Source organism: Cavia porcellus, unplaced genomic scaffold, assembly GCF_034190915.1.
Source record: "Cavia porcellus strain 051 isolate PalLab524CR breed Dunkin Hartley unplaced genomic scaffold, mCavPor4.1 scaffold_28, whole genome shotgun sequence".
In the NCBI taxonomy this organism is placed as follows: Eukaryota; Metazoa; Chordata; class Mammalia; order Rodentia; family Caviidae; genus Cavia; species Cavia porcellus.
The window spans coordinates 19,726,480-19,754,071 of NW_026947511.1; the positions used below are offsets into that span (position 1 = coordinate 19,726,480).

At 39.1% G+C, this 27,592-nt stretch overlaps 1 protein-coding gene and 1 long non-coding RNA gene across 10 annotated transcripts in view; one reads left to right on the forward strand and one right to left on the reverse strand.

Moving 5' to 3' along the window:
• The window catches only part of Ank3 (ankyrin 3), a 635,468-nt gene that overhangs the window by 31,383 nt on the left and 576,493 nt on the right, over positions 1 to 27,592 (reverse strand). For 6 of the 9 annotated variants that reach the window (XM_013156636.3, XM_013156637.3, XM_063239290.1 and 3 more), the window contains 7 exons: positions 18,591 to 18,802; positions 17,192 to 17,399; positions 16,034 to 16,130; positions 15,378 to 15,606; positions 14,641 to 14,766; positions 13,642 to 13,764; positions 12,046 to 12,127 (listed from right to left, as the gene is read on the reverse strand). In XM_013156636.3, the coding sequence (XP_013012090.1) occupies positions 12,046 to 12,127; positions 13,642 to 13,764; positions 14,641 to 14,766; positions 15,378 to 15,606; positions 16,034 to 16,130; positions 17,192 to 17,399; positions 18,591 to 18,802 (1,077 nt within the window). Of the gene's footprint in view, positions 1 to 205; positions 7,991 to 12,045; positions 12,128 to 13,182; positions 13,210 to 13,641; positions 13,765 to 14,640; positions 14,767 to 15,377; positions 15,607 to 16,033; positions 16,131 to 17,191; positions 17,400 to 18,590; positions 18,803 to 27,592 lie in introns of all 9 variants that reach the window. The other 3 variants (XM_063239288.1, XM_063239287.1, XM_063239289.1) reach the window with 2 other exon arrangements.
• On the forward strand, positions 12,102 to 18,593 carry LOC106028506 (uncharacterized). The gene is made up of 3 exons (XR_002792200.2): positions 12,102 to 12,401; positions 16,178 to 16,277; positions 17,533 to 18,593. It is a non-coding gene; the product is annotated as an uncharacterized LOC106028506 (long non-coding RNA).

Consider the following 27,592-nt stretch of genomic DNA (forward strand, 5'->3'; position numbering starts at 1 on the left):
TGGATTAAAAGGAAGAAAGAAGAGTATATAAGACAGCACACACAGATGACAATGGCAGAATGAGAAACTACAGTTAAGTCACTCCACAGGCAATCACGACAGTTCATGCACTAGGGTCTACGAGTTGGAAAGTGTTTACAAACTAGGCTGGTCTCCAGGAGGTGAGCAAAGAGCGCTCCAGAAACCTGACTGCCTTCATTCTCACCAGTCCTCCTACTGCTCCTTTTCTCACTGCCGGCCTTTTCACTCTTTGATTTTAAAGATGCTGACTCTGTTTTCTTATCTCTAGCAGACTTCGTGGTAACTGAAGGCTGGCCACCCCGGGAAGTCTCGGACAACGACGTGTTTCTTGAGGTACTCTCTTCCTCATCAGACAACTCCGACTGCATCTTTTTGTCTTCTTCAGAAAGGCGGTCCACAAGCTTTAAGGTCTCACCACTAATTCCCTTAAAATATTCAATGGAATGTTTACATACTTCCTTAAGCTGACTTTTCCTGACTTTGGCTGTGGTGGCAGTGGTGGTGGTGGTGGTGGTGGCGGGAACACAGGTGGATCTTACCTTTACTGGCAACTTGGATGGAAGCTGTTTGGCCTTCCCTTGCTCTGGCTGTCCTTGCCTTTGGGTGGCACATGCTTTTCTAACTGAAACTGAGTTTTCCCTGTGTGTGTTTTTTACTGGAATTCTGGACTTCATGTCTACACATGAAGAGGTGGTAAGGGGTTTGGCTTTCTCAGACTGACTAACCTGCTTGGTTTTACTTGCTTTCATGTTTGGCCTATGGCTTGAAGGGAAGATATCTTTTGGTGAGGTGGCTTTTATGGGAAGTTTGGATCTTTGTCTACTCCCTATTGATTCTTTTGTCTTGTGCAGCTCTCCGAGAGCTGTCTGCTTATCTCTGGTATAGTGTCCTTGTAGTAGCCCTGTCTTTCTTCCTGATGAGCTTTTCATTGGATTAGCTCTCTCTGTGGTACAAGTGGGTGCAGGATGTTCTGTCAGAACTATATTACTGTTATCTGTCTGCATAGTGGCAGAATCCAAATTGTTGTTGTTATTAAAGTTATCTTTTTGAAAATCATGTTTTTCTTGGGGACTAGTGCCCATCTGGCTATTGGCTGTATTGGAAATCACTGGTAAAGTTTCATTTTCTAATCCCTGACAACTGGTCATCCCAGCTTCTAGCTTATCTGTTCCTTCTCCAGGACCTTCTTTCTTCATGGTCATAGTGGATGCAGAAATTCCCATTTTTATAGGCGTGCGCGACTTGGGGTCAACTTTAGAGGTGTGAGTGGCTGCTGCCGCTTTCTCCAGGGAGCCACTAGTGGATGTGCCTTCCTGACACTCTCCGCTGGTCAGGCTGCTGGGGTTAGGTTCAACTGTAGGTGCCTCTACATTTCTTTCTAGATTGGTTTCTACAGTGGTGTCCCCTGACTGTGGCTGTGGAGTGGCAGTGACCATACTTTCATCCCCTTCCCCCTGGTCCCCTGACTTCCCTTCAGAAGTATGCTCACCAATCTGGAAAAATTGGAGCCTCTCTTCAACAAAATCCCTCTTGCTCATGTCAATTGCACCACTGCGAGTCATCTCAAACATTTTTCCTTCATGAAATGGGAAGGGGTTAGGCTCACTAGTTGGGGTACTTTCATCAGTTGGCGTTCTGGCTGGTGTGGTGTCAGGGGTGGTTGCTGGAGAACGGTCTTCCACTGCCAGACCAAATGGCTTAGTTTCATCTTCCCGTGATTTACCATCAAAAACTTCATCATCCCCTTGGTTATTGGACCAAGGGTCAAAATCTAGACCTTTGGTAGCTACTGTTTTAAAAGGAGTGGCAAATTCTTCATCTACTTTGTAACTGAAATATGTATCAGGAAACACCGATCTGTCAGGATGTCTGCCTTCTAGTGTGAAAAACTGAGCCCCTGACTTCTGATCAGTCCTATCAGGAGTCCTTTCAGATGAAGAACTTTTAGAGGATGGCTTATCTTCATCTGGTCCCATCCTTCCCTCCTCCTCAATGACTTCCAGTTTACTTTGGCTAAAAGAGCGATCAGCTGGTTTCAGGATGCCCTCCGTGTTCCAGACATCCTTCTTCAATTCCAGGGTTTGGCTAGGGAGTTTAGAATCACTCTCGGTCAGACCATCATCTTCATCTTGCAGGTCATAACCATCCAGAGAATCGATCTCGGTGGCATCTGTGTCGTGAGAAAACTCTGCGGTGGTAGCAATGGAACACTCTGTGATGGACTGGTCATTGTTCCCATTCTGAGCAGTTTCATTCTGGGTCGAGTCAAGGCCAAGGCCAAATTCATTATCTTTTCCAAATCCATTACTTTCTAGTTCTTTCTGGTTGGCAGCCTTTTCAGCAGAAGCTTTGGATTTTGACATTTCTTTTTGTTCGTCATCTACTTCCTTTAACTTGAAGGTGTATTTTTTAACTGGGACTGGTTGATAAATAGATTCATCATCACTCGAATCACTGGCGTCTGCGCCCGGAGGAACTGGCGAAGGCGGCTGCACTCTGATGACTGGCTCCGCCAGCTGGTATTTGTCATGCTCATCTTGCAGACTGACTTCAATCATGTCTACCTCCCTTTCGGGGTGAAAATGATGCTTCTTTTCTGACTCGATGTGGTCTGCATCCAGTGGTGGAGGAGGGGGAAACTCAATATAGGCAACTCTGTTACTTTTGGGCCTTTGGACAGAGTCTTTGCTCACATCAGAAGGCATTTCCCGCTCAGCTGTGGTTTCCTCCACTGTGACTGGCTTCAGGGAGGTTGACTTGGCCTGTTCCTCCTCCTCGGATTCCTCTGAAACCTCAGGAATTGGGCTAGGTTTGCCCGGTATGTAAGCTATGAGTGAGTCTGGGGTCTTAGATGTAAATTCATAACTCACTTCCTCTGAACTAGGTGTTTCTGGGGTTAAAGGGCTTTTCCCAGAGCTGTCTAGAAAGGATACTTGCTCTAGAGTATCATCCTCTGGACTACCTTGGGGAGAAGGAGGCTGCTTTTGCTGTCTAGTTGTATAAAAGGTCCCCCTCGTTTCTTGTACTGTCTTACATTCCTGACTTATGATTTTTTTTATACCTCCTTGTTGTATCTCCTTTTCATATTGCTTCCCCACTTGTACAAAACTGACATAAACAGGTAAGGTTTTTATCTCTTTCCCTCCCTCTGTCTGGGCTAGTGGTACAAGTTTTTCCAATCCATCAATGGGACTGTGGTCAAATACATCACTAGAAGGAGAATCCTTTCCTGGGCTAAAGTCTAAAGAGTCAGGAGATTTGGTGGGGGAAGTCTCGGTTTCATCAAGAGGCGGGCATAAGCCTACATAACTTTGTTTGGAAACTTTGCTGATCTCTGAATAGGTAACCTTTTCATCTTCTATTGAATTAAAGTGCTGCGTCTCAACTGTCTCTTTACTTATACTTGACTGGGAAAATTTTTGTGATAGTTCATGTTTTGGGTATGTCGACTGTTCACAAAAGCCATCAGGAATACTGGAAGACAGCGCCCTCCTCTCATCGGCAACTCTGACTGGAATATGAGACACTGCTGAGCTCTCGCTTCTCCTGGGAGGTTGATCAAGAGCTCCACCTGGACGTTCCCCGTCTTTAACAACATACTCCCTATACAAGACTTTCTTGGAAGGAGATTTTACAGTCATTTCCTTAATTTCTGAGAGAGAGCCATTTGTTAACAATTTGTGTTCTCTCTCAGTCACAGACATAAATTCACTCTTTTGGTCAACACTTTTGGTTTCAGGGTGACCAATGTGATTCTCTCTTACATCGTGAATAAGTACATGTGAAAGTTTGTCTTTCTGTGACTTATTATTAGTGGCTCCAGAACTTTCCCACGTTCTAAAGACCTTTTTGTCCCACGGTCCCTTGGTTGCTAAGTCTGAAGTTACACTGCATGCCAAGTCTTTAGCCTGTTGCTCAGAAAGATAGTCAGACACTGCTTTACTTGACGATTCAGTTCTCTGTTTGTTCACATCATCAGAGCCAGTGTCATTTACAACAGCTTCACTGCTCAGGGCACGCTCCTCTTTAGCTTTTAATAACACGACATCTTTTTGTACTGATACACTTTCCTCTGAAAGGTCTATGGTCTTCTGCTGTTTTTCTCTAGCCAAAACTTGGTAGACAGGTAGCTTGCTCTCCTGTGGCTTTTTAATTGGGATTCTAGATTGGCCATCTGGCTTTCTGTCTTCTTGAGCCGTGTCCTTACTTTTTGCATGTGTTCCTTGTTCAAATTTTAATCTAATGGAACTGAGTTTTGATTGTTTGAGCTGAAACCCAGACTGGGGTCCTTCTGGTGCTTTCCTCTGTGAAGCACTTCCTGGGGCTTCCACGGTGGACACGCCATCCTCACTTGGTTGGGAAGGGACCCTTTTTTCCGGGCTGCTGGGCGTGCTGGATGCTTTGCTGTCCTCAGCCTGGGGGAAGCTCTGTCCATCAGGGCCTTGCTGCCTTGCCTTAACCCACTCATCATTGGATGCCAACAGTTCTGTTAGTACTTTCTCAGGGCTGCTACTGGTAGAGCTTTGAGAAGAATGTTCTTTGCCATTTTTGGGGCGTGGCTTTTTCTCTGGGGACTGCAGTTCATCGTTTAGCTTCTCGGTTTTGTCACGAAAAAACTGTGACACTTCAGTCAGCTTTTCTTCAGCCTCCTTCACAGTCCTGTCCACCCTATCTTCATATATCAACTTCTCTCTACCTCTGTCTAATCTGTCCTCAGTAAAGCGCATCCACATGGCATGTTTTGGACTACTAACATCGCCAGAATAGTGCAACACTGTCACTTTATCAAAATGCTCATCTTTAGACACTTTACCTATACCATTTTCAGATACATCTTTATAGATTTTGGAGAGAATTTCTTTTTTGGGGGCAGTGGCTACTTTTTCTCTGGACCGCTTATCAGACCCCTGTAACTCTGAGCTAGGGGGTCCTGTATGGTCTGTAACCGATTCCTCAGTATCAGAGTGAGACACATCTAGCTTTTCTGACAGAAGCATTTTCTCAGCAAACCTGTAAGACTCCCCTCTTAGTTCTGACAACTCATCGTCATGGTATTCTATGGAGTGCTGACTCAAAAGTTTCAGTGTTTTATAAGAGTCATCAGATATGAGTTGCGCAGAACTAGGGCGGCTGTCTTCTTCTTGGGACACAGGAGTGTTCACCCTGGAAGACTCCAGGTAAGAAGGCAAAGACTCTTCTGCAGTTAGTTCTTCTTCTTCTTGCTGACCCTGTTCCTCTGAACAAGGAAAAGCATCATGTTTTTCTGGCAGAAAATCTTTTAGGTTAATATCTCCCCGGGATAAGTCTTTCTGATATACATACATTTCTTTTTCTGGATGCTTTTTGGTTTCTCTAATAATGACTTCAGTGGGCTCAGCCTGGTTACCTTTTTCGATGTGGACTTCTATTATGCGCTCCAGTTTGGGTTTCATTTGGTTGTCCTTCTCTGCATGCTGGCCAGTTGTTTCAGCAGCAGACTTGTGAACATCTGGAGACATGGCCGACTTATGCTCAAACAGACCTGCTAGTTCTTTGGAGGGGTCCCGCCCGGACTGAAAGGCCTTCATGATGTCATGGACAGACATGGTTTCCTCAATTCTTTCAGAGGCTGCATCACTGCCTGGTGGAGAATGATAAACCATTCTAGTGGTTGTGGTGATATGAGTTTCTTCTTTAACACGCATGCCTTTGCCCAAAACCCGACTGTGGTCATCTTCTTCACTGTTGGCTTTCATTTGAAATGCTTTAACTTTTTCTTTAATACTAGAGGTGGTGGGCTTTGGTTCTAGTTCCATAAACGTTGGTGAAGGTTTGGGTGACACAGGCTCCTCTGGCTGGGGCTGGGGAACATCCCCAGAAGAGGGCTCGTAACTCCTGATCACGTGAACCACTTCAGTCCTTGTTTCCGTAATGACGGGAGGGATGGGGACTTCATGAAAAAGTGGTTTAGGACCAGTGCTTTCTGCACTTTGTGGGGCCGAAGGTGTTTTTTCACTTCTTGTTTCAAAGCCACTGTCAGACAAGGGACTTTTATCTTGGTCATGTTGAGAAAAGTCATCTGGAGACTCTAAAATAGTATCTGTTCCGAAAAAAGAGTCAGCCATTTTACATAATTCCTTCTCAGAGGTGGAAGGCCTCATGGAGGCTGGTGGCATTTTGAGTTTGTGTTCCTGCAGGGCAATTGCTGGTTTCAGAATTCTTTTCTGTCTCTCCTCACCATCCTTCTTTGCATCCTCAAACTTGTACTTTAAGTTTGTTAATGAACTGCTGCCGATATCATTGGTTAGGTAATCAATGACTTTGGTCAAGTTGTAATCCTTTTCAGAGGCAGCTTTGGCTTTTACCTGCACTCTCTCTGGCAGGGTTGGAGAATGGCTCGCAGCAGCGTGCTGTCTTGCTTCCCTTAGCTCTTCAGAACTGAATTCTATCCAGTCATCTTCAGGAGAGTGTCCTTTGTCACTCTTTGGTGATTTGGGTGGTCCTTTGTTATCTACACACACATCCTTTTTAAGGATTTCACTCACTTTCACTAAGTCTTCCTTGACTTTTTCAACAATTTTAAAAGGTTCCTCATCATCAATTCTCCCTTCTTTGGGGAGTTCAGGTTGGAATGGCTTCTCCTCAGGCACATCTGTCTGTAGTATTGCAGTCATTCGCATAAGGTCCTCCTTCATTTCAGCCACGTCTTTGAGTATCTCCTGACTGGACGATAAAGAAGATGGTGTGGACAACTTAAGGGAAGAGGGTGTGAGGAACAAAGGTGACTTCCCTGGAGATGAAGTTCGATTGAAATGGGGCTGAGGACGTGTCTCCGTAGTCAATGTTTTAATGGGTGACAGCAAGGCTGCTGCTGATTTTGTAAGTGAATTAGAGTCTGGAAGTTTCTTTACTGCTGGTTCTGGCAAAACATTGACTACAGAGTATACTGGCACTGTGATTATTGATGAAGTTACAGATGAGGTAGTTGCAGAAATTGACGACCCAAGGGATGTGTAGAGTGCACTTGCGGAAGGAGTTCTTAGGGACTGAAAAGCTGATGGCGCTGCAGAAACATATGACCTGAGTGGGGAAAATGGCATTGCTGTTGTGGTAGAAAATACTTTCTCAACTGTGTCAGTGGCTGCATTCACCACAGAGCTCACAGAGTTTGTAGCTGTAGAAATTTTGTCCTGTAAAGTGGCAGTGGCTTTGCACCCATTAATTAAAGTTGAAGCTGATGGATATTTCAAAGGAGAAATAGATCCATTGACTAATGCTACCTCTGCATGTCCAGGGATCTGTTTCAAAGGTGACGAGAGGGAAGATACCGTTGTAACTTTAGCTGATGAAATGACATCAACTGCTGATTTAGCTGGAGACACCACTGACTTTAAGGGTGAAGATATTAGAGGTGCTGCTGATGTAATAATCGACTTAAATGGCAAACTTGAGGAATACATATTAATATTTGATTTGGGGGAGGCAGGAGGTGTCATAGTAATTGATGACCTCTCCAAAAGAGACCCTGCTGTAGTCACGGGAGAGGTGCGAGAGGAAAACGTAGAATTGGCTGCTAGCCCTTTTAAGGGCATAGCCTCTGTGACTGTGGGAGCTCTAACCAGGGTACCAGAGGCAACTTGGATATTGTATGGAGACTGTGACACCACTGTTTTTATTGGCGAAGACATTGTCCGAAAAGATCTAATTGGCGATGCCACGTCACTAATGGATTTAACTGAAGATGTAGTTGATGCGCCTAATGTGGATTTGATTGGAGAAGGAGTCGAAACAGACCATATTGATTTTAACGGAGAAGCTGATGGCGTATTAGAGGAAGAACTTGATAAGGAAGTGAAGCCTGACTTGGCCGGCCCGGGCACTGTAATCGGAGCTGTTGTCCAGGACTGGTATGGTCTTGTAGAAAAGAATGGCTTGTATGAGTAAGTGGTAGGGAGGGATCTTGTTGCTCCTGCACTCCGTTCAACTGTTTCTTAAATTTAAAAATGAAATCAAACACAAAAATCAACAAAAATGGTTGAGAAACAGAGAGACCAGAGAAAAAAATTGGTCAGTAAACTTTGAAATATTACAAAAGCAAGTACAATTTTTTGCATGATTTAGAATGGAAGAGGCAAAAGGAACAATTAAATAAGAGGAAAAAAAATCCTACAGACATAACTAATCCAAAATTAAAAAAAAAAAGAAAGAAAAATGACTAAATAAATAAAAAAAGAGCAATGGTAAATGAAAGACAGGAAAGGCACATTGCAACCAAATAAGCCAACAATGAAAAATAGAAAACATGAGGAAAGGATTAATGATGAGAAAAATAACCACATGGAAAACTGTTCCTTTACTTCCTATTGACTTTCTTATGTGCTGGTATTGAAATTTCAGTAGCCATTCTGCTTTGCCTGTATAGGAATGCTTATTTTGTGCAACCATAGCACTCTCATTTTAGTAATTTCTAACATTCACTCTCCTAGAGCCTTTCCATGATACAGATTGCACCTACTTAGAACCATTAAGCAAATCTATACATTAAATAGCTTAAATTCTTTTTTAGAAAGCCACTCAAGCCTATTACATGCAGAATCTGGAAACTATTAAGAGACAGGCAACTGGTGTGCAAACTGTTAAGCCACTGGATTTTAAATCTTTATCTTCCATGCACAATTCAGTTATGCTCCACACCCATAAAAAGCCAATAAGAGCAAGAAATTTTTTGAGTAAGGATTTGAAACAAAAACAAAAACCAAAAACAAAAGGAATGTTTGCATTTATCTTTTCCATGCAGTATATTCCTTTTGATGAGGGGAAAAGAAAATGTAACATGAAATGAATATAAAATGCATATGTACACACAAAGGGGAGAAAAAAACCAGAAAATATGGTCCATAGTTACCGTAAGCAAGCAAAGCAACTGAAAACATTTTATCATGCGCAGTATATCATGGCAAACAAGCCAATGAAGAAATACAATTTGTATGCCATATTATGCATAATGTATAACCTTTAAAAATACTTTCACAAGACCATTTAGAAAGAAGAGTACACTTTTTCCATGAGATGTGAAGTCTTGGTACCTTTTGAGATTTTAGGAAAATATTCAATACTGCTTAATATAAAATACATCTGCAATTAAATATATCCATGTCTATAGCTGTCTTTTTATGAATAAAAGCATACAGTTTATTGCATATTTTTCATCATCTTTCTACTTTTAATTCTCAAAAGGTATCACGGGTAAAATCACAGTTGTATTCTTAACACCCCATATTTAAATACCTCTGGGATATGATATATATGGAGATATATATTTATATATATTATAAATTACAAAGGTACCAATTCTGGTGCCTTCTCAGAATATTCATGGGACTCATCGATACCCCAACACTAGAACAGCCATAAGGTAGACCTACCACTAGGAAAGACGGATGTAGTACCAGCATTCCTTTTGCAATGGGGCAAGAAACACACAAATGAAGTAAGCACACTCGCTGGGGAGAGCAAACACATACTTAGTCCTCTCTGCTTCTACAACTCTAAGAAACAAACTAAGCCCGTCACAGAGATTTGGAATGCCTGCCAAGGATTCATGTTCTAGGTCAAAGCTGAGTATAGGCTTACTCCAAGAAAGCAATGGTTCAGAACAGTGAAACTTGATGAGAAAATGAGAATCTGTTTCATCATCTTCATGCTGTACCCATGCCACTGCTACAATCCAGGCCTTGGATTAGCAGCTACTCCTGTAAGGGTGAAGATTTTCATTCCTAGTGTACATTTAAAGTTAAATATTCAGAATATATCCTTTATTAGGCTTACATATTATTGTAAAGAAAATGGAAGAGCTAAGGAAAAATGCATCTACTCATTGCTGTCTCCTAGCCATAATTCTCAATATTATATTGATTAATTCTTTAGGGAAATGCTATATTACAAATGGATGATTTGGGGAGTCCTTGGTTTCAATCCTTTGGACTTAGTTCATATCTTAAAATAATCTGTAGTACTGAGAATTGAACCCAGGACCTCAAGCATAAAAGGCAAGAAATCTACCACTGAGCTGCATTATCAGCCCTTTTTGATTTTTATTAGGCAAGATCTCACCAAATCATCCAGGCTGGATGAAGCTGGAGAAGCATATTTTCTTTGCTATTGAAGAATGGCTCTGCTAAGCAGCCGTCTGAACCATGTCTATGGTTTTATACTTTATAAGGAACAATCAACTTCCCAACCATTTATACCTCTATGTTTTAATGACACACTTTGTGATGTCCTATACCAAAGGAAATTCTGGATGTTAAGCCAACTACATCAGTATCTTTTTCGGGGGGCAAGTTGATGAGGGAACATTGCTTTTCACTTGGGAGTTCTAACAGCAATTCAGAGGCCATGACATTGCCTGTTTTCTCTCAGTCCCTTTTTATTCCTTTCCATTCCTGTTTATCACCTTTTTATGTGCCCATTCAAACACAGAAAACTATCCCCTTCTTTCAGTCAAAAGACAAGCACATGTACCTAACTGAAGCTACCTAATAAGGTAGCTTATGCATTTAGCACCTGTGTGATCTTCTGAGTCAGGTATCCTCCAAACATACACCTTAGGTACCAGAAAGAGATGGGAACCTCCCTGCCCCAAGTGCCTCTGACCTAAAGTGGCCAGCCCATCAAGCCTGTCCAAAATTTAAGCATACTGCCTGTGGGGGCAAGGCTGGGCTGGGGACAACCAGAATGCAGTGAGGATCTCAAGGGAAAAATAATATTCCAAAGAAAATGTATACTCTGTTTATCTGTACTGAACACTATCTCACTGTCCACATACCCTCTTCATGCTCTTTGGGATAACAGGAGTTAGTTTCAGTCCTTAGGTTTCTGAGAGGATTCAGACATCTCTGCTAATGGAGAACATTCAGATGGGAAGAAACATTCATAAGTGTGTAGGGTTTCATTTCTCTTGTATTTCCCATTTGTTATCTGAATATGAAAGCTTTCTCAACAGTCAAGGAACTAGACTTTGGAAGATAATGCTAAGGATATCTAATCTAAGCCGTGAAGTAGTTTCTTCCTACATATTTCACATGCTAGATTGGTTCACAGAGAAAAGAATTAAGAAAAGATGGGAAAAATGAAAATTGTGGGCCTTGATGGTAAATTTCCAAACCTTCCTAAACTCAAGTTAAATAATATGAGTCAATGGGAAACAATCAGGATTAATTAGAGGTTTTTTTTTTTTTTGCATAAACCTTCTTCAAAATGAAGCCCTCAGATGCTCAAAGTATCACCAGTCTACATCAGTCAAAGATGGTTCTGCCCTCTGTGCTCAGTTCCCTTGGTGGAGGGCATCACCTCGAAGGCTGTGGTGAGCACCAGACGTGACAACTACAAAGTGCTGGCAAGGAGAGACAGGAGGCAGAGAGAGAGAGAGAGAATGCATATGATTGAATGAATCATACCTTACGTGGAAACCAGTAAACAATGAACCAAAACAATCATCCAGATAAAAGAATTTAACCAGTCTAGTAAAAACAAGCCTTAGAACTAATATTTTATAGAAAGCAGATGGAAGACACAAGAAACTAGTAAATAAAAGTACTACCATAGGAAGGTAAGAATACAAAGTTCTTGCAAAGCAAGAAGAAAAAGAACTGGGGCTAGTACAACAATCTGTATTAAGTGAGATGACATTCAAAGTAACTCTACCATACTTTCGACTATCCCAAATACACAGGAGTAAATATGTTTTCTTCTGAGCACAGATTAAAAGCAACATTGCCATTTGCCCCTGAGCATAGTTTACAATCACCACATAAAATGAATGGTTAGAAAACAACAAAACTTTTGAAGCTATGAACTACAGGTGTCTGCACTGTGTATCTTCAACTACACACAAAGTATTACCTAGATTTCACAATAGGGTTTTTCTGTAATTTTTTCTTCATTATTGAGTTTCCAAATGACAGTAAAATTTAGTTTGTATAGAAAAAATGTCTCTTCTTGAAAAAATTCCACACAGATTAGTAAATGTGTTAACAAACTCACTCATTCCAGGCTCAGTCAAGTAGCTGTAGCGCTTACGTAAAGCTAAAGATGCAAAGCTCTGTCGTTTATCTGCTTTCTCAGTCTGAAAAAGAAAAACGTAGACTTTTTTCAACTTCTGTGTGACGTTTTCACAATTTTGATAATGTTTTATAGGATGGCATTCTGATACTTTGTTTATCCTTATTTTTTTTTCTCTAAATTTAGCATTTTCCTCTTGAAAAAAGTTACATTCCTACTGGGATTCTACAACCCCACCGCAGTATCTCAACCAAATAACCACAATTTAGCAAAACACAGCGGACTACAGGGAACTACAAATAAAAGACGAGCATCACAGAGACTTCTGGTGCTGAGCAGTAAGTCTTCCCAAAGTCATTCATACTGAAGCACATATATCACAAAATACACTCACTACGTGAGTACATTCAAGAGAAAAAGGCGCACACGGTTTACTATTCCAATTACAGTGTGGTTTATATGTTAATATGCATAAAGTATAGAGGAAGAGATTCAAAACAAGGGAATGGTTTTACTAGCAGTAATGTTACTGAGTCCTAAGGCTACTGTCTCTATTACTGATGTGTGGGTTTTTAAAATACAACTAGCATATAACTTGGAGAATTAGTAGGAGATAACAGGCAATTCTAAAACTTAGCAATTTGATTCTCTAAAAATGGTCAAGATAAATTTCTTTCGTTGCAATAGTAAATATCTTTCAACAACTGGCAAGGAAATGTAAAATATACACTGATTTCTACTGTAAAATTTCATGCATTTATTATGATCCTGATTCGAAAGTTATAATATAGTGCATAACAGGATAAGTAGGTAATAAAATACGCAGGTGAAACTGAAAAAAAATATACATGCCAGTCACATTAAAAAATGTTTAAATAATTTCAGCTTTTCTTTTAAAATCATTAGCTGGATTATAGTTTTGTGAACTACACTGACATACTTTTAGGTGGATGTGTAGAAAGTAAACTACTTTTAAAGAAAATTATATATGCTTTACCTCACATAAGCTAAAGCCTACAACAAATATAACTGGTATATTTCCCACATTTCAGCCCTCTTCATACATTTTCAATATCTGTTCTACTTCTGATAGAATAAAAGCAGAAGTTTTTATATTACCTCATCATCTTGATCTGACTCTGTCTCCTTTTGGTCCCAAGATGCATTGCAGAGACAAGGAATATTATAATGGACAGCAGGGAAAAGAATATCAGGATATGAAAAGGACTGAGTAGGGAGCACAAAATGCAAGCTGGTTTAGAAAGCGAAGCAAATCAAAAGCCAACCAAAAAATATCAAGAACTGTACATTCACAGCAAATTAACGTGTGACGCTATTTGAAAGCATACAAAAATCTATGAACTAGCAGCAGAAGCGATAAACAGAGGACTGTGTCATACAAACTATAAAAATCTGACAACACAATAACAAGACTTTGTCAATCTACACAAGAAGACTAAAAAAATGCCAGTTTCAAGAGCTTTAATTCTGTAACAAAGCATTCCTTCATTGCACACCAAGGGCCCACTTTTTCAAGACCAGGGGAAGAAGCTTATATGAACCAGTGTTAAAAGATACCTTTTTATGTGCTGGCAGAGTAATATTTAAGTTGCAAACAGCTGTTTGAGGCAGTCCTTTTGTTGTCTTTGGTTCTTTCAGAAAAGACAGACGACCACAGGGCTCTTGGCTGGTGTCTCTAATCTAGAAGAATTTAGGTGGTTGACAGTTACAGAAAAAGACTTTCCTGAGGATTCCTTCTGTGTAAGAGCAAAGTGTGTTTATTCTATAAAACCCTCTTATAGATAGGTAAGATAAAAGGAAAAGATGATGACAATATATGTCAACCATGGTAGTTACGGTTGGACTAGGCAAGATTTAGGGACTCAGTTATGAGCTTCAAACAACAGGACTGTTGTGTCTGCTTGTCCTATCTTGATAATTCATAGCAGAGTGCGCAGTAAATGGATTTTCTTCTGGTCTAATAATTTCTGTCTCTCAAAGCTTCTCTCAAACATAAAACAATAGCAGCAGATTAAAGTAATAATGAAACAACTACCCTGACTTCTGTTCTTTTAAGGAGGAAGAGTGTGTCTCAAGAATATCTGCGGTCTCCCTCAGAAATGGAAATGAAACTTGACCACTGAATCTGGATTTCATCCTTTTTTTTTGAGTTACAGGGTCTCCCTATGTAGTTTAGGCTGGTCGGAACTTGCTTATGTAGTCCAATCCAGGCTGCCCTTGAACTCACAGTGATTCTCCTGCCTCAGCCTCCCAAGTGCTGGGATTACAAGTGTGCCACCCATTTCTTTGATTACTGGATATTAACCAGATTTGGTGAATTCATTCTTGTTTGGTTTTATAAACAATTCCTTAAATATAAATGACTCATACATTTTTTAAAAGGTAAAAACTAGCTTTTACTAGTTGGAAAGCTTCACTGAATCTGACCTTGTTCTTTAGGAGTTCAGGTTTGGTGGAAAATTTCAAGCTAAATCATTGAAACCTTTTAATTCTCTAAGAGCTTTGCTTTTACTTATTTATTTTATTAAATTCAGAGTCTCTGTTGAAGATAGTTACCTTGATGGAAAATGGCAGTCTATTTTCTTTAAAAGCATAAAAGTTAAAAACGAGTTGTTGTCCTCCCTTGGTAAGCGGAGCCAGATTTCCATAACAATCAACATAAATAGGTTTTCCTTCTAGAACCTTGAGAGTAAAAGAAATGCATAATTTAGTGCCAATTTAAATTAGGAGAATTTTGAGATTTTAAAACATCTAATATTAAAAGACATGTTGTCATTTTTGCCTCCTCATTAGGAAATTACTTCCATCATACTGTCTGCCATAAAAACCATTCTGCAGAGTTACAATCCAATAGTTGGGACTGGAAATCATTACTATGGGCATGTGTAAAGTAGAATTCTATACTTCTGTTCTGGCACTTTTAAACATGTTTGGAAAAGTGCCTGATGTCATCACTTATTTTTATAGACTCTGAAAAAAAAATTCTTAGCTTTGGATACCCACATGACCACTGGGTTTGAAAAAGGAAAATGACAGAAATGAATGTCGATGGTGACAATGAAAATAACACACACTAGTGGCCATAACTTAGATTCCTTTGCGCTACATTTTAACCAACTGAAATAATCTCAAAGATGTTTCAAATAACTTGGGAATGAATCTACATCAATTTTTAAATTAAAAGTAAAATCAGTAATGTACATAGTATGTAGTGACTGCTCCTTAGGGCCTGAAGAGAGAAACCTGTGTCTGGGCACGGCTATTGGATGGAGCTGTTTTTGTGGACCAGGTACCTCAATATCTTTGCTTCTTGCAACTTCCTCAAAATTCTCTTGTTGTTCTAAAGTTTTGTCGACTTTGTCATCTGTCATACAGAAACATCGCAAGGAAGATTCTACAGGATCATTCATTTTGGCAAACACAACAAACTTGGCCATATATGGAACACATATTAATTCTCTGTACAGTTGTGTGGCTAACCCGACGGTTTCTAAAACTTGATGGCAGTCTGCAAGCCAGAATCTGAGACAAACAAAACGGAACTATGAAAATATGATACAGAAGCTACTATCTTTAAAAAATATTTCTTGTTAATTTAAAAAATCAGAGGCTAGGGCTATAGCTCAGTGGCAGAGAATAGGCATATGCCCTGAGTTTAATCCCTAACTCCAAAACAAACAACAAAATCACCCATATAAGGGAATTAAACTAAAACACTATTACCTTGTTTATTTAAACAGCAAACACATTTACTCTCTCCATCCACACAGAAAACTTGTTATTTATTATTTGATAACATTTTTGCAAGGATTCTCTCTCCTTTCCCACAAAATGGAAAAGAAATACTATAAAAATAACACTGCTATAGAGCACAACAGTTTTTACTTCCCAAAATGTAGTAACACAAGTAAGCCAATTCCTCAGTGCCTTTCAGAATCTGTTTTCATACCTGGCAGAAACATTGGTTGTAAAAGAGACACAATCCTTTATAAACGTCAAAGGTGTTGTTCCTGTGATGTCTTCCCACTGAGCAGGCGAGGTGCCCCCTGGGAGAGGAGCAGCAAATAATGTTGATTTTATTACATTTTATTAGGGAGAAGCTCACTGAATCCTTTTTATTGTCATCCTGCTCTGCTCCCTGCATAGCCAGTATCTGATGAAACACTTTTTCAGTGGAATGGTATGTGCTAAAGGTAGGTTTCCTCTTTACTCCCTTTTTATACTTTTACCAGCTTACTATGCTCTCTTTGTAAATTATTACTAACTTTTCAAATTCACAGCAATCCTCCTACCTCACTTTCCCAAGGGCTGAGATTATAGGCATATGCCACAAGCCCAGGTAGGAAGGAACTCATTTTATACCTAACTGAACCATTTACTTTTCCAGGGAAAAAGAATCGATCGTTAAAATTACTCCTCAAAAAAAAAAAATAATAAAATAATATAAAACAAAGCCTATGGACATTAGCTAAAACATGGATCAGGATTATCAAAAGATGAACTGGGGTCTGGATTCTGGGTAGTTGTGGTCTCGCAATCCTGGCTGTTTAGCTGACTGACTGCACTGGTGAACAGAATCCGTGAGAACAATAAAAAACTCCACAGTGCCCTATAATCAGTGCTCCATGGGAGAGCTATTTGCCCCACAGCCCATCCAAATTCCTGCAAGTCTAAAGGGCTTTGCTAGTTTTACTGTTTGTGTCTAGTTCACTAAGAAATTTCCTAACTGCTTGCTCTAGTAGAGTTGATAATAGCTCAACAGTTCTAAAAAGACTTTCTTATTGACACTAAACCTAACATCAGGAAGGGGATAGCTCTAAATGTTAAATGAGTCACGAGGTCAATGATACAGCTCAGTGGCACAGCGCCTGCCTGGTAAGCACAAGGTCCTGAATTCAATTCCTGGTACCAAAATAAAAGACAAAAATGAGCTCAAGTCCATCATCTTAAAAAAATAGTCTGAGAAGAAAAGGGATGAGGTGGTAGAAAAGAGTAAGTATTTTATCCTTTACATCCTACTGTTATACAGGTGGCATGGATTTTTCCAAGATTTTATGTCACTGCACAGAATCACTGCAAATCCACAGGAAGTAGAGCTTAACCACACCTGTAATGCTGCAGAGAAGGCGTAGGTTGGGTGTTGTGTCCCCCTGGTATCCATTAGATACACCTTCCCCAGAGGGCGGGGGCACAGGAATGGTCATAGTGATTGGTTTATGGAATTTCCTCCTCCTGGGCTCCACAGTGACAATTGGGCTAAACGTTGCTTTATTTCCAAGGATCTTTTTTACAATTTCTTCTGGAACAGGTTGGGCCTAAAGAAAGCAAAAGAACCTTAACTGAAACTAAACATTTTTTTTCCAACAGAGAGTTGACTTTTCACAGGAGAAAGACAATAGTCTGACATACCATGACAATAAATGCTTTTCTTCATCTTTTCTATTTTAGGAAGACATGAAATAAAACCAAAGGAGCTACCACATGGCAGGAACAAGTCAACCTACTTCCTTACTAGAACACAGATGGTACTAGTTTCCTGGGCAAACAGGCAACAAATCTCAGAGGATGGAAGCTCAAAGTCAAGGACAACGAATATTTAGTTCAGTACACTTTAAACTTATGCAGGACATTCCATAAAACCTCACAAAGTCAACTTGCACCTATGCAAAAGTTGAGGCTTTTAGGGACGGAACAAAAAGGGCACCCAACATTTCAAGGGATTTGAATTCTAGTGTATGAGGCTAACTTATGCCTTTTAGTTTTTTTCCTAGTTGGTAAAACAATTCAACATGAGAGACATAGAGAATTCACTGAAAGGGAAGGTGGTCTCTGGCTCCAAGTATGTACTACAGGCTCTCCAGTGCTTAGCATGTGGGGTTGAAAAGAATCCAACTGCTCCCTGGTATGAGATTTCAGTCTCACAAAAATAGCATTAACTTCCAGCTAAACTATTAATTACTACGTTAATTAATACCAGATGAGTTATTGGAAGTTCATTTTCCTTATTCATTCATTTATACTAGCTACGGTATAAACTAACTAAAATGAATAAACAAGGATCATTCTTGCCAATATTTCCAGTCAGCTTTCTAAACTAAAGCCAGCTTCAACTGGTCTGGATGAAACCCAGCATTTATGATTTACTTAAACCCCAAGAGCTTCATATGACTGATTTTTATGATGTGGCATACTATAAACCAAGTTTTAGTAAGCTGCTCCACACACTGAGACCAATAAGCTTCAGGTGAAAACATTATGCTTCCTCAGAAACCTACTGAGACTTTTAAATGGAAAAACTCCAAAGTACACAATCTTTTTCATCTGGACACTAACTTTACACGGCATGCTTTTCATTTGAAATAGACTACTTATTTCCACAATGACTTAATTAGCAATGTCATTGAGGACAAGTTACTATGACTGTTTCCAGAGCAGAACACACTCAGTGCCCTCCCTACGTGCCGAGGAACGCAGCACTTGTGAAAAGGACACCTTCTGAACGGTACCTGGAGGCCCACTCGAATCCTCTTGGTTAAAGCACCTTCAGGGAAAGATGCTTGGACCAGGGGCACGGTAGTGCTGCTCAGAATTCCACCTTCAGGACCAATCTGGTTGCTTTCCTGCTTAATCCGAGAAACCACTGCAAAATACTGGGGGAAATCCTTAGTGATTATCCTGCAGATCCGCTTCTTCCCTAGCTCTTCTGGGCTGTCAAGTTCTGAAAAAACAAAGTGAAAAGGCCATGAGAATATGCATCTCTGCAAAATACTTTGAGAAAAAGTGAAATATAAATTTTGCTTTTTAAGTACATAAGAATATAAAATTGTGTCGGGGGTACCATTTCAATTCAAGTATACTTTTTAGTGTCTGAGTCAGATTAAACACATCCAGTGTCAAATGTTCATCATTACTTTATGGCGAAAGCTTTAAAAGTCCTCTCTTCTAGTTTTTGTTTATTTTTTCTTTAGGTAAGTTCAGGTTGGCCTCACATTCTTGATCCTCTTGCTGCGGCCTCCAAAGTGCTAGGATCGCAGGTTTGGGCCCACCTGCTAACTTTTTGAAATGTGCAGTATATTAATAGTGCGGTCACCACACTGCGATAACACACCAGAACTCCTTGCTGCTACCTCACTGTAACAGAGTACTCACCAACCTTTCCCATCTTGCCCCCTAATTTCCCTGCCTCCTGGCAATCACCATTCTTTCTACTCTGAACCTGTATGAAATCAGCAGTTTTAGATCACATATAGGAGTGAAATCATGTGGTAGGTGTCTTTCTATGCCTGACATTTCACAATTTCTAACTTTCTTTCTTTTCTTCCTTTCCTAATTCCTTCCTCCCTCTCCCTTTTCTTTCACTCCCTCCCCACTTCCTGCCTTCCTTTTACTATGCCTTTTTAAAATACTGGGGATCAAAACCCAGGGCTTTGAACATGCTATGCAAAGGCTCTACTACTGAGCTACACCCCAGCCCTGACATTTATTTCTGTTCAGTAGCTGAAACAGACTTTTTTGTGATAAAAGGAAAACTGTAATGATCACCAAAGAGTATGAAGCTTTTCAAGAATATTACAATATCACCAGGCATGATTGTGGAGACAAAAGGATTGCTGTGAGTTTGAGGCCAGACGGGCTACAAAATGAGTTCAAGGCTGGCCTAAACTGCACAGCAAAACCCTGTCTCAAAAAGACAAAAAACAAAACAAAACAAAAAAAAATGCTCTTACAGTACTTGCATAAAATATTTCTACTGAAAGATTAACATCTTCAAAAACTGTACTTGCAACATATACAAATAAATTTGCATTCCCCAAGAAGAGATTCTGTTGATGGTAATCTATCTTCAAAGCTTACAATAGGTATGAGTCAGAAAACAAGTGGAGCTTCACAAAAAAGCGGTACATAGAAAAAGCTCTAGAACTTTGTTTGAAAAACTCTTAAATATTTCCAAAGACAAATCATTAATATCACCACCAATTTCTGTCTGCCCCCTGACAAGCATCAAACTCAAGTGATCTGCACACGAATGCAATTTTTTCCCTTCTATCTCCTTTCAAGACTGCTTCTTCCTCTGGAGTGCTAACTCCAGGAGAGAACTGAAAGTTTGCCTACTCCCTTCAAAGTTTTGACTCACTTTCCTTCATACTTCAAGTCCAGTTGCTTCTGTCTGGGAAATGGCTCACCCTCTGGTCACCCATTACTCAGTTTCAGCCTTCTTGATTTATGGAGGCCACTTCCTAACCAACTGTCTCTTTTTTATTCACCTGCCAGACTTCAGTCCATCCCTCCACTAGTACATCCAGAGTAGTTTTTGTTAGTCAAATGTGATGCAGAATTCTTCTACATTTAGCTGCAAAAAGGAATTTAAAATTTTATGGCATAATCCTTGAAACTAGCCAATAGTGTTTTAGAAAAGTAGGTTTGTGGGGGAAGATTTATGTTCCAAGATATTAAAATATATCTAGAAATATCACAGTAAAACATATTGGAATTATACATGACAATAGATAAACTGATCAGAGGGATAAAAATAGAAGATGCAGACTTAGGTTAATGTATGTAATATGCATACACACATTCATATGTAAGTCCATATACATTAACATATAATGTAAGTTATATTTAAAGCAAAGTCATTCATTTAAATTTCAAATCAAAGTGGGAAAATGGCTTATTTAGAAGATGGGCTTCTGTTTGTTTTTTGTTTGTAAAGATGGGTTTCTGAATCAGTCTATTCCACTGTGAGGTGTTTGGTCAGTGAGGAGCTAGAAGCCTAGGGAAGAGAGAGCCTCCCAGAAAGACTAGAGGACCCAAGAGTGGCAAGCCTCTCCTGCGTCATGTGCTTAGATAGCAAAACATCACCAGCTATATCCTTGGCTTCCTCCTGTCTTTGTCAGAGGGTGTCAGCAATTTACAGAGCTTTCCTCCATCTTTCCACTGGTCCTCTTTTCTGCTTCTAAAAACCATCTGTGTAACACTAATTCTTAAGGAATACATGTATAACACATTTACAATCAAACCTGATGTTTTCAGGTAACTGCCATGTAAAAATGTGGAAAAAGATTAAAAACAAAATAAATTCATCTGAATTTCCAGGCAATTCAGTTAACTTTTATATTTAAGGGTGGAATTCCAAACACACAAACACATTCACGTGTATGACAGAAAGTAAACCCATGGAATATAGTATTTTACAATTTTTTTTAAAATAGAAACTTTTACACACACAAGCAATAAAAAATTATGTTGGTGTAACTGAAAATCTATTTGGAAAAAGAAAGCTATATCATCATATATATGTTTTTTACTTTTTAAAAAATGAAAATATTACCCTCAAAATTCAGAAAAAAATGCTTTCTTTAGCCTCACTTAGAAGAAACATTCCCGTGCAAAACTGGAAAGCTGCAAATTTAAAAGGCAGTTTTGTCTATGCACAAATGTAAACCTTTCACTCAAATGCATGTAGTTAGTATACATTTTAAACACACACTAAATAAAAAATAATGGAAGGCTTTCTATGACAAAAATGTAAACTTGGAAACACAAAAAGTAGACACTAGGAAGAGTTAATAGCCACACCTGACAATGTTTTAGTATGCTTAACACTAAAGGTAGCTATTATTTAGAAGACGAGGGACAACAGCAAAACATTATAAGCAGGCAATTCACAGAAGCAGAAAAATGGTCAATTAGCACATACTGAAGTATTCAAGTTCAATCGTTTACATAAAATGTCAACTAGACAAACTAATTTCCCTCCACATTCACCTCTTTAATTAGCAAAAAGTATTACCTATGGACTTACACTGCTGTGGCTATTTTACTTATTAACAAAATAATAGGAACATTCTCAAATTTCAGGGGTTAGAGGGTGAATTTTGTTCTTGGTGTTCACCAGTCATATAAGCCTCTGTCCATACCTCTGATGGACTGAGGGTCAGCCTTCACTTTAACATTTCTGTCTCCCTAGTCAGATACCTGGGGCCCATTCTGGAATGGTCATGGCTTGTTGCAAATTTACTAAAAAAAACCCAAAAACAAAAAACAAAAGACAAAACCATGTACAACAATGGCAGATGAATGACTAGATAACCAATCAATGGTGTCTGCTCCATTTAGAGATCAGCCTTTGGGCTCTGACACAGGGGGATCAACTTAATTGTCAAGTAGTGGACAAACAGGATTCAGCCCTGATTAAAAGTGGAACTCGAATTACACTACTCTAGATTCCTACAGAATCTTCTTCTGTTCTGCAAACTTAAAATTAATGAGGTCTCAGCGAAGGAAAATAAAATAAAGGTAGAGAATTATGAAAAGGTCAGAAAAACAAGAAATAATTCAATTTCTCAAAAGAGTACTACATTCTGGGCCTGGGGTGGGGGTAGGTAGGGCTGGGGATGGGGAGGAAGTTTACCTATTCACTGATAGGAAAATAAGTTTTCCACATAGAGCAAATAGAGCAAATAAATGATCCTCCCCAGAGTTCACAGTTCCTGCTACACCTGATAAAGTTCTGATCATCTGTACAGCACATGAGCATCGGCTAAACAGGTGTTTCCTCCTTTAGACACAAAGTGGCCATTACGTTCCCCTTCACAGTGGCCCAGAACTCCAGGACAAGCGACCTCAGAGCACCACCATGAAATCAAGAAATAGATTTCCTAACTCTGCCCGTGACAAGCTGTGTGTCTGGGAGTGTGAAACTTGCTGCAGATTGGCCTGAACCCACTGAGAAAGAGCGGCACCTCTTGGGGAACTAGCAGTATTGTTGGTCGTTTGTGTGCAAGTATACCTTTGTTATATTTCAGAGGCAGGTGAATGGAAAATGTAAAAAATGGATTTCTATCTGGTTTCTATCCAGAAACTGGTTTTCTACAAATAGAAAAGCTGCCAGGAAAAGTTATCAGTACACGCTACACTCAACTTCTGACAACTGGGATTTTCTAGGTTCTTGGGGTACACCCCACATTTTACCTACTAGCAAGTTTGAGTTACCTCTGAAACTTGTAGGGTAACTCACTTTTACTATGGTATTAACAGGTATTTTGAAGGTAAGTCTCAATATAAAGAAACAGTTAATGTGGCAATGGCAGTCGGCAAGTGGGAGTAACTTGGGTCTGCACACACGGTTCTTTAAAGAGAACATCACACACTGCTTTCATAAAAGGCAGATTCTCAGGCCTCAGCATGCTGAAACCAAGCATCAGTATCTTCTCACGTTCTTCACGGAACCAGACTGATTCCAGTATATCTTTGTACTTAAAATATTTCTAAGTTTTTTTGAGAAAAAGAAGTCAAAAGAAATGTACAAAGTACAAAAAAGTATTCTTTAAATATTGGTTTATAAAAAGAGGGATAATCTCTTTAATAGCTGCAGGAAAATGCCTAAATTCTGGGACACTGGCTAACTAAAAAATAAATGATGTAGACTAGGTAAGTATGAAGAGGCAAGGTGAAGAGGTGAAAAGCAGTTAGTAAAGTCTCTGTAGCATGCTTATGACTTGAAAATCTGTCTCATGATCTCACTGATCAGCAATGAGAAAGGGGTTAATTATGACATTCAGACCATGAAATAGAATGCATATTAAAAATAATGAGGTAAGACATGCTAATTAAGATTTTATGAATGTTATTAACATTGTGTTGTTTTGTTTTTGTTTTTGTTTTTGTAACCAGGGATTGAACTCATGACCTTGTGCTTGCCAGGCAGGCACTTATGCCGCTGAGCTAAAATTCCTGGCCCTTTCTAATTAAGATTTTAAAATGTAAATTTCAAAACATATAAAATAAAATATGATCTCAGGGCCAGCGATTTAGCTCAGTGACCTAAGCACCTGCGTGGCAAGTGCGAGGTTGTAAGTTCGATTTCTGGTACCAAAAAAAAAAAAATCTCAAAACTACTGACTAATCATCTCTTAACACGCCTTGTGCTTTTACGTGTTTGTATAAATCACATTTCTAATGTGTCTATATGTATATCCATATAAGTTATATAGGAAATAGGGGAGATGGAGAAGGAAAATTATGTATTATAAAGAATTATTAATAAATTATTAGATATATAACATACAAAATAAAAACATATATATAGTATTTTATCGCAGATTCAACTCATGCACCTTAGTTTCTTGCTTTAAGAAAACTGAAATACGACAGTAAAATGACCTTGGCTGAACATTTGAAAACTGGTAACTAAAGACCCCAGCAGCTAGAGAAGAATGCAAGAAGGAAGAAAGCAGGAGCTCTCAACACTCAACTAGTGTGAGGTCCTGACTTGTGACTACAATACCCATCATTGTGGTTATCTTTCCTCAAGGCTTCTGATGCTAAGGAAACTACCCTGTGCTAAGACTGGGGGCGCTGGGGTGTGAATGTGATACAGGGATCACATTTTAAGGTACTAGTGTGTATTAAAAGCTAGGTTTTCTTGCATAAAATGTTAAGTAACTGTCATTCAATTACATTAAGCTCAATACTGTTTGGTATTGGCAGTCCAGCATATGGCAGGGTTCCACTAGTACCCTCTAAACAGAGAAATCAGTTGGGAATTAATGAGACTCAGACAACTTTGTATGCTAAGGAAGAGTACAATTCTTTAAACTTTGCTCTAAAATGTATGCAGTTGTAGAAACTGGGGGGGGTTAGATTTTTTTTTTTATAAAAATATGTGAAAAAGCAGCTCTTTCTTCCTACTTTTAAATCCACAAAGTACTCTACTTCTATATGTTTATAACTGAAATTACAGTTTAATGATTATTCAAATTGAATTAAAAAGTCATGAGAATATAAAATTTATCTGAAATTCCTCTGCTCTGTGCTTCAAATCATAAGAAGTGTACCACTGAAGTCTCTTTCACAAATGGCAACATACTCTATTCAGACAATGGCAATAAAGTCTGATTATGTAAAAATGAACAATGACAGTATGCATTTGGGGATTGGATTTATATGTACCAAGATTGTTAAATGGTCCATTAGGTCAGAGAAGTTGGACTACATTAACAAGAATCTTTGCTTTGCTTCTATTCTTTGGATACAGAGAAAAGCTCAGGGGCTGGGGATTTAGCTCAGCAGTATAAGCGCCTGCCTTGCAAGCGCATGGTGGAGAGTTCAATCCCCGCTACCGATTAAAAAAAAAAAAAAAGAAAGAAAAGAAAAGCTCAACAACAATACCATCCCTGTATGACATTCACACCCGCAGCACCCACAGTCTCAGCACAGGGGGCAGCACTCCAGCCTGGCAATCACAGACACCATGTAGCAGCAGCAGTGAAGCCCAGGCTTCCTGGGACAGATTCTGACCGGCTAGGCCTGGTGTGGATCCTGAACCTTCTTTTTTTTATCCCCTACTAATTTCAGCAGACTTGATGACTTACCATTTTTGGTAAACAAAGTCTTAATGAATTTTCATCCAGTACCTGGCTTTAAAAACTCAGAACCCGAATTTTTATTAAAAATATAACACTTGGCTCTCATGAAAAATAACTCAAGGCTCATTCGGTAAGAGAAGCAGATGGAGCAACAAAATACATCCATTACTGTACTTTTAAATGGTTTTGTTTTTTAAAGGATATATTAAAACACTAGCTATGGAGGAAGAAAAACCTAAATTGCTATAATGTAAACAATGAAACAAACACAAAATGAAATTTAAGAGCTTCTTACCTTTAAAGGTCATTCCCAATGGCTTAGACTACGAAAGGACCCTGAAATTCTTTCTACCCTTTGTCTTGCTATAATAAATAACTAGTGAAATTTTTACATACAACACAAAGAGGACTAGAAGGAAGAGAGAGGAATATTCTGAAATAGATAGCTTTGGCCAGGTAAAAAAGTTAGAATTTACATTTACTGAATATTTACTCAGTGCTGGGTCAATTATTATTTTGTTTACATAAAATTGGGATCTGAAATTCAAAGAGGAATATAGGCTTGCCACACTGACTTAGCTGGCTAGCTGAACAGTGAGATTGTTCTAATCTCAAAGGTCTTGGAAATGAGGCAAATGATGTCATAGGCACGGACTGCAACCACCATTTAGTATCTTTGCAGACTGCCTGGCACATGCACGGTGGTGGATCAACGGATGAGTAATGAACAGATCTGCAAATTATCTTGGGTGAAAAAGGTAACCCGATTTCTAATTGGCACAATCTATAACAGAAAGCCTTGCCTCACTGATTAGTAATAAACTTCTTAAGCAGCAAGTAACTCAGTTTCTCTCCTTGTACCACGTGGGACAGCATTCCCAGTAACCGATGATCTTAAAATCTCTTACAAAGCGTTATGGAGATCCTACTACAATCAAGCATAAATAACAGGAATGAGCTCACATTCCAAAAAAACACTACTCTTAACACTTTCAAGTGATCACTCTTTTTGCCTCATTCTGTATCTCAATAGCTTGGTAGAATGGAGAAACAACTCTGTTTCCTGTACCAAATTACGTGTCAAAGGCTACCTGAGATCTGGGTAAGTCTGACTTCACGTGAGTAGTTCCTGGAAGGAACACAAATGACCTCAAGGTTGCATACTGGATGGTTTTTATACTTAAGGTTTAAATTTTAGTTAGAGAGATATTCTGCTCAGCTTACTCCTCTAACAAGAGATTATTTGATAGTGGGGGTAGAAAAAAACTAGGCCTGAGAGCTAGTATTCAAAAGGCCAATCTAGCTAGGATGGGTATGTGGAAAATCATTGTAAACAAGAGTCCAGAATTCAAATCCAGCTATGCAACCAGTGGCCTTGGCCCCTGGGCAAGTTCCTAAACTTCTGAGCCCTGTTCTCATCTACATGATCAAGATAAAGCATTTTCTCCAGGATGGGCATAGTAAGTGAATGACAAAAAACTCTAGCACCATTCTGTTGATGTAGTAACTTATAGAGCTTACATGTTCTCTCCACGGTCACATACTGTTGGAGACAGGAGAACCAGAGAACCAATCTGTAGTGGATGTAAGGGAATACACATGTTGAATTTTAAAAACAATCACACCCTCTCTCTCCTTTGTGTCCTAACAAAGTAAGGACCTGAATTACAATTTCACTCAATTTTTAAAAGAAAATTTTAGCAATTACAGGAAACTAAAATCAGATAAATTGGAGGAATGAAGAAAGATAAATTTATTATATTCAACACTAGGTGAAGACTATATAATACAGTTTGTAATTTCAATGACTGTAATATAGTCATTGAAATATTTTAGAAAATGACAGGCATTGAGCTCCTTGGAATGAAAAGTTCAGTTTCATCTGAATATGCGACCTCTGTAACAAGCTCACCCAAAATGTTACAGGGGAAAAAAAACCCTTTAAATGCTATAACTGATCCTTTTTCTTTGGCATCAACTTAATAGGTATCTTTTCAAAGTTTTTAAAACTTATATAAAACATAACTATAGTTTCATGGAAATTTTAAGAATAATAGACAGGCTCCATGAACTGCACATCATTTTGGTAATTCAGTCCATACTCTTAATCAGTTCCAGCCTATCATTTATGTCTATCT